Below are 6,711 nucleotides of genomic sequence, written 5' to 3' on the forward strand. Positions count from 1 at the left end.
CTGTCCCTGGGTGCCATGCCATGTCCTTCGCGGAGATGCTGGAGGGTGCTCACCCCAGTGTCGCTCTCCCTTTGGAGCTGCGAGCTGGGTCGAGTCGAGGAGCTCAGGTGGCGTCCGTTCTGTGCAGGTCCCTCTGCACCTCCTGACATCGTCTGCCAGGTCTGGTCTGTGCAGAAGGCTAAGCTGGTGAGGCTTCTATCCCCAGCGCCTGTCAGAAATGCACATTTCACCAAGGCTCAGGTGGTGCCTGGGGTGCTTTGTATGATCAGTATCTTGGCCCGTGCTTATGCTGGAGCACCGCGTTGTTGCTGGTGGATGGCATGCTCTCCTCACACCCGCCCTTCAGAGTTCCTGACGGCCGCACAGGTGTCGGGACGTCCCCCCATCCCCAACCAGGCCCAGCTCCCTCCAGCCGGCACCTCACAGCACCCCAGGGCTGCAGGCTGGCCTTCCCTGTCTCCGGGTAGATGATGGTCTAACTTTAGTGTTCCCTGGAGCGCTGCTTTGTAAGGTCGCCCTTCCCTCTGAGACAGTCAGGGCTTTTCTTTGTCACCTGGTTAAAACCCAGACAGTTCAGTCAGGCGTCATCCCGGCCCCCTCATTGCCCTGTGATTTCCATTACTCCCATCAGGACGCCCCTGTGCTGTCTGAGCTGCCCCTGCCCCCTCCTGCCCCCCGCCTCCTGACCACCCCTCCCGCCCCCCACTACCCCCTCCTCACCGCCTCCCCTCCCCTCCCACCCCCCCCTACTACCCCTCCCACCTCACAGCCCCCACGCAGCTCCTCCCAGCCATAACCCTGCCGCGGCCAGTCCAGTCTTGTTTGGGGCTGCTTCTCGACATGTCCACCGCTGGGAGTCGTTCCTTGCCTGTTACGTGTGTGTCACTTTGTCACTTAAGTGCCTTTAAGGATATACGGCAGGTTCTGGTGAGGGGAGTGTGGTGTTTCAGTGAGATCTGGGTAGGAATCCTCACATCCTGCTCAAGTCCGGAGACCTGGAGTCACTTTGCGTCTCATAGGAGAGTCGTGCTGGCCAGTGAGAGGACACGCCACACCTGTGCTCGCTTACATGTCCATGGACACTTAGTCTCTGCGTGCACTGTGTGTGTGCACACGTGTCCTAGTGATGCTGCAGTGTGAACGTCATTATCCCCATGTTACGCTGAAGAAACTGAAATCCAGAGACGTCAAAGTTATTTCCAAGGCCACACACTTCGGAGAGCAGAGATTTAAGACTGGGTCTGCTGAGTTCAAAATCCACTGACCTGCAAGTGGCAAGACCAGGGTCAGCACGGTGGGTTCTGCCCTTGGGGAGCTTGTGGCCTCTTGGCAGGTCCTCAGGCGTTTGGCGTCAAGGGCTGGGTGATACAGGTCTTGTGCAGGCTTTGAGGGTCACTCTGCCTGTTGTGAACTCTCACCTCTCATTGTTGTGTGAAAGCAGAACAGTGTGGAATGGGGTGGCTGTGGCTCTGTTCCAGGAAAACTTTCTTTAGTAAAACAGGTGCCAGACTCAGTTAATGGCCTGTGGTCACTGTTCTGTTGAGAAATAGGTAGGAAAGTGGTTTATTCAGTGGTGAAAAGGCCCTTGTGAACGTCTTCATTATTTAAAAAAAATTTTTTTTTGGTCACCCCACGCAGCATGTGGGATCTTAGTTCCCTGACCAGGGGTGGAATCCACACCCCTTGCGGTGGAAGGACAGAGTCTTTTTTTTTTTAAATACTTATTTTGCTGTACCAGGTCTGAATGGTGGCACGCGGGGTCTTCCATCTTTGTGGGTATGCAGGATCTTTACTTGTGGCATGTGGGATCCATTTCCTGACCAGGGATCCAGCCCGAGTCCCCGGCTGTGGAAGCTCAGAGTCTTAACCACTGGGCTGCCATGGGAGTCCCTGGGCTGTACGGTTTTGCCCATACTGGGTGCTCAGCCAGTCCTCGCCCAGGACCGGCCGTGCTTCTCCCTCTTGTGCTGAGCTATCTCGCTGGTGGTGGTTCAGTCACTCAGTCGTGTCCGACTCTTTGCAACCCCATGGACTGTAGCCCGCCTGGCTCCTCTGTCCATGGGACTTTCCCAGCATGAGTACTGACCTTTCTACCATCCCCCATCTCTTCCGCAGTACGTGGGGGCCCCGGTGGCTTATATCCAGCAGATATTTGTGAAATCTTCCGTGTCTCCCTGGCACAAGAACCTCCTAGCAGTAGATGTGTTCCGCTCACCTCTGTCGAGGGCATTCCAGCTGGTGGAGGAGATTCGGAACCACGTGCTGAAAGACAGGTATCCATGCCAGGCCCCAGCCTCCCCGACCCAGCTCCACACCTAAGGTGGGGCACAGCCCTCAGCATAAATCTACCGAGCTGGCCAGCTCTGCGAGACTAAGAGGGTGGGTGAGCTCGCTTCGCCTTTCTCAGGGGCCAAAGTCCACACAGCTGCTGGGTCCACTGCAGCTGTGTTCCCCTCAGACCTGTGCCGAGAGCCCTGAGCGTCGTCCCCAGGCCTCACACAGACAGATCCACTGGGCTGACCCTGGGACAGGGTCTCCGAGACCCGGTTGACTGGTGGCCCTGAGGGCTCACTGCCCAGAGCTTGTGAGATGCGAGTGTGATGGTGGCCAAGCTGACGAGAAGCCAGCTGTGCCCAGAGGTCCCCTCCTGGAGTCCCAGCCCACCAGTGCTTCTCTGGGGCGTGCTGCCCTGCAGGCTGCCTCAGTGCTAGTTGAGGTTAGCTGAGGGCTTGGGCCACACACAGCCCCTGGTTTTCATCCTGCCTCCTCTGCCTGCCGAACTGCAGGGGTTCTAGTGAGGAAGCTGTGCTCACTCCCAAGCACGCCTCTCCTCGGAGGGGCTGGGCTTTGGGGCTCCACGTGCACTTGGAAGGTCAGGCTGCCTCCCCGTGTGGTGGCTGAGCCCCTGGAAGAACTTCCCCGGCTGCCCTTGTCCTCGGCCCTTTGAGACACCAGGCACTTGGGAGCTTCACGCGCGGGGCTGTGTGGGGCCGGCAGACTCGGCAGCGCCTCGTCCTGTCCCCCGCACAGCTCCGGGACCAGGAGCCTGGAGGACGTGTGCCTGCAGGTGACTGACCTGCTGCCAGGCCTCAGGAAGCTCCGAAACCTCCTGCCCGAGCATGGATGCCTGCTGCTGTCCCCCGGGAACTTCTGGCAGAATGACAGGGAGCGCTTCCACGCAGATCCCGACATCATCAGGACCATCCACCAGCACGAGCCCAAAACCCTGCAGACCTCGGCCACACTCAAAGGTGCCCGGGCAGTCCCTTGAGAGCCATCGGGGGCCTGTCAGTCACCACATCCTCTTTGGAGGCTGCTCTGGCAGATCTGGGGTTGCCCTGAGTTTCTCAGGGTTGGGTAGAAAGGGGTCCTTGGTATCTCTACGTAGCTGCCGGTCCTTTGTCAGCACCTGTTGCCCTCTGTCTGCAGACCTGCTGTTCGGCGTCCCTGGGAAGTACAGCGGGGTGAGCCTGTACACCAGGAAGCGGCTGGTCTCATACACCATCACCCTGGTCTTCCAGCACTACCACGCCAAGTAAGGCTGGCCTGCGGCACAGCAGGCAGCTTTTCCATTTGGAGTGTCCACAGTGCCCCCGGGAGCTTGGAGTTCTCAGGCCTTCTGCTGAAATGTTCATGTCCCTCAGGGTGCTGTCTGCTCACGCTTGAGGAGGGCCACCTGACAGCTGACTAAGAACAATGGGGAAGGCAGGCCTGGCAAGCTCAGGGTCCTGGTGCCCCCATGGTCTCTCTGGAGCCTCGGGTGGGGGTCCCCAGCTGGTGACTGCCAAGCCCCATGTGACTTGGGAGAGCACAGCAGACAGTTCTCCAAGGGGCGAGGGCACGGAGGGGGCCCCCGATGGGCTGTTCTGGGCCTGTGGCAGTCAGAGCACAGTGATAGGTTGGGAGTGGGGTCCTCAGGGGCGTTCTGAGACAGCTGGGCCAACCCCCTCAAGACTGGAGGGAAGGTTAGACACCGCGAGGAGGGAATCCCCAGCTGACCTTCCTTCAGGGATTGCCTTTGTCCCCCGGACAAAGAGGGACAGGCCATCTCCCACCCCCCACCCAGGTTCCTGGGCAGCCTGCGGGCCCGCCTGATGCTCCTGCACCCCAGCCCCAACTGCAGCCTCAGAGCAGAGAGCCTGGTCCATGTGCACTTCAAGGAGGAGATTGGCATCGCTGAGCTCATCCCCCTGGTGACCACCTACATCATCCTGTTCGCCTACATCTACTTCTCCACACGTAGGTCCACAGCACAGAGGCCAGGGCTTTCTCCCAGCTAATTGGGGCGTTTCCAGATCACTCCTTCCCTGCCTCTTCAGGGGCCCAGGCAGAGATGTAGAATGTGCCAGCTGGTCACCGAAGCTGGGGCTTCATCCCCCAGCGGGGCCTGAGGGGCTTGGGTAGGTCCAGGGTTCCTCCCACTACTCACAGAGTCCCTTCCTGGGAAGGTTTTCAAGGACACTGTGCCCCGAGACTGGGAAGGGTACACATTCTCTGCGCAAACCAGGGCCTTCTCTTCCTCGAATGTCAGGCACACCCCCTCCCAGCTCTCAGGATACAGGGCCCAGTGAGCCAGGCTCTGGGGAGAGGCTGCCCTGATGTGTTCTTTGCCCTCCAGGCAAGATCGACATGGTCAAGTCCAAGTGGGGCCTGGCTCTGGCTGCCGTCGTCACGGTGCTCAGCTCACTGCTCATGTCTGTGGGGCTCTGCACACTCTTCGGCCTGACACCCACGCTCAATGGCGGGTAGGTCCCAGCAGGCTCCCCTGGGGGGCAGGGTGGGCCCGCAGGCCGGAGCATCATGCATCTCTGGGTGCTTGGCCTGCCCTGCCCTCGACACTTGCTGTTACCCTATATTTTCACATGGTAGTTTTGACACTTAAGAGGTATGTGTTTTTTCTTTTTTGAGTTACCTGGCTTACGATCATACATATTTATATACAAACCATATGTATATTTACATATAATACATCCATAGGTGTGTGTATGTGTGTGTATATTCATGTGTATGTTTGTGTGTATATATGGGGTAAGTATTTATATGTGTGTATGTATGTGTTTACGCATATGTGTGGGAATGTATTGTGTGCGTCTGTGTATCTGAGGGTGTATAGATGTGTGAATTGTTGTTGTTCGTTGCTGAGTTGTGTCTGACTCTGCGACCCCATGGACTGCAGCACGCCGGGTTTCCCTGTCCTTCACTGTCTCCCAGAGTTTGCTCAAACTCGTGTCCACTGAGTCGGTGATGCCATCCAACCATGTATTTATATATTTTAAATACATGTGCACGTTGCTTCTCAACAGCTTAAGCCGTAGATGAGTGTGACATAGAGACCGTACGTTTCGTCCTTTCTTAATATTAAAACATTTAAATTGCTTGGTAGGTCCCTTTGGAGTAAGCATTTTAAAAGATACAGGCCATAAGCACACTCTGATTTGTCACCTTCCCACCGTTTGCTTCCCTTCCATTTCTCTCAGAAACATGGTCCTGCCCTGGACCCCGCCAGCCTGTTAGTGATCACGGCCGACTGGCCTGTGCCCTGCCTTGGCTTTTCAGGCTGCTCCCAGGAACAGCGATCTTGTGTTTCCTCTTCCTTCCCTTGCTTGTAGAACATTTGCTTCCTTTCCTAGACCTGATGATGCTAATCACCCCTCAACGATAGCTGTCTGCTCTGCCTCCTCAGAGCACCCCCCGCACCGCCCCCTAGCGGAGATCCCAGTGCCGTGCTCGGCTGGTGTTCCCTAGTCAGGGAGCGGGAGCCTGTGGTCTGAGAGAGCTGGGGGAGTTTTCTCTAGAAACGATTGCCCTTCTCTACACGCAGCTTCTCTTCAGAGGCGAGTAGGGCTTCAGGCTGGCCTCATCCCCTTCCATTTAGTCCTGATGGCCTGGCCTGGCGTGCTGTGGTAGGGGCTCCTCTGGCTGATGGTGTGGTGTGGGAAGGGCCGGGGAGCTGTGCTCTGGCAGCTGGGCAGTGGGGGCCTCTTCCCACGGTGCTGGACAGATGGAGAGCAGGATGGTGGCTGGCTCCTCGGCACGACTTGGAAGCCAGCCTGAAAGCTGCGAGCCATGTAGACAAAGGCCTCCTGGAGGGTGGGGTTCCAGTCCTGTGATGTGGGAGTTGCTTGGCAGCCCCCACTGTGGGCCAGACCCCGCAGGGCCCCAGGAGCCAGGCCTGCTGAGGAGCAGCCGTGTGTTGGGGGCCCCCTCAGCACCCTCCTCCCCCCACCCCGCTCTGTCCCCAGGGAGATCTTCCCCTACCTGGTGGTGGTCATCGGGCTGGAGAACGTGCTGGTGCTCACCAAGTCCGTCGTCTCCACCCCGGTGGACCTCGAGGTGAAGCTGCGCATTGCCCAAGGTAACAGGAGGGGAGTAGGGGGCATGGCGGCGGGGGTTGTGCTGCACCTCCTCCTGCCGAGGGAACGGGGAGCCCAGGAGCCTCCCTCGCCCCGGCCTCTACTAACACGCCCACTTGTTAGCGTGAGCCCTGTGCAGCCATGGAGCCCAGGGCCCTGTTTTGTCCAGGTCCACATGTCAGTAAGACCACAAGCCGCCTCTGCTGTGGGCTCACGTGTTTGGCCCTTTGTCCAGCTGGCAGCTGGTCTTTTCTCTTCCTGCCCAACTCTATCACGTGAGGCCCAGACCCCTGGAGCGGGTCAGCTCAGAGACGCTGCCTCCACAGCTGCCAGGAAAGACCCGCGTGATAGAGTTGGG

General features: G+C 58.3%; 1 protein-coding gene across 1 annotated transcript in view; it reads left to right on the forward strand.

Annotated features, from left to right (window-relative positions):
* SCAP (SREBF chaperone) overlaps positions 1 to 6,711 on the forward strand; it is a 105,062-nt gene that overhangs the window by 89,388 nt on the left and 8,963 nt on the right. Inside the window, exons 4-9 of the mRNA XM_010862497.1 lie at positions 2,116 to 2,273; positions 3,031 to 3,251; positions 3,430 to 3,535; positions 4,067 to 4,239; positions 4,619 to 4,745; positions 6,243 to 6,355. Coding sequence (XP_010860799.1) covers positions 2,116 to 2,273; positions 3,031 to 3,251; positions 3,430 to 3,535; positions 4,067 to 4,239; positions 4,619 to 4,745; positions 6,243 to 6,355 — 898 coding nt within the window. The remainder of the gene's footprint in view (positions 1 to 2,115; positions 2,274 to 3,030; positions 3,252 to 3,429; positions 3,536 to 4,066; positions 4,240 to 4,618; positions 4,746 to 6,242; positions 6,356 to 6,711) is intronic.

This window comes from Bison bison, unplaced genomic scaffold (assembly GCF_000754665.1).
Source record: "Bison bison bison isolate TAMUID 2011002044 unplaced genomic scaffold, Bison_UMD1.0 scf7180017864482, whole genome shotgun sequence".
Taxonomy (NCBI): Eukaryota; Metazoa; Chordata; class Mammalia; order Artiodactyla; family Bovidae; genus Bison; species Bison bison.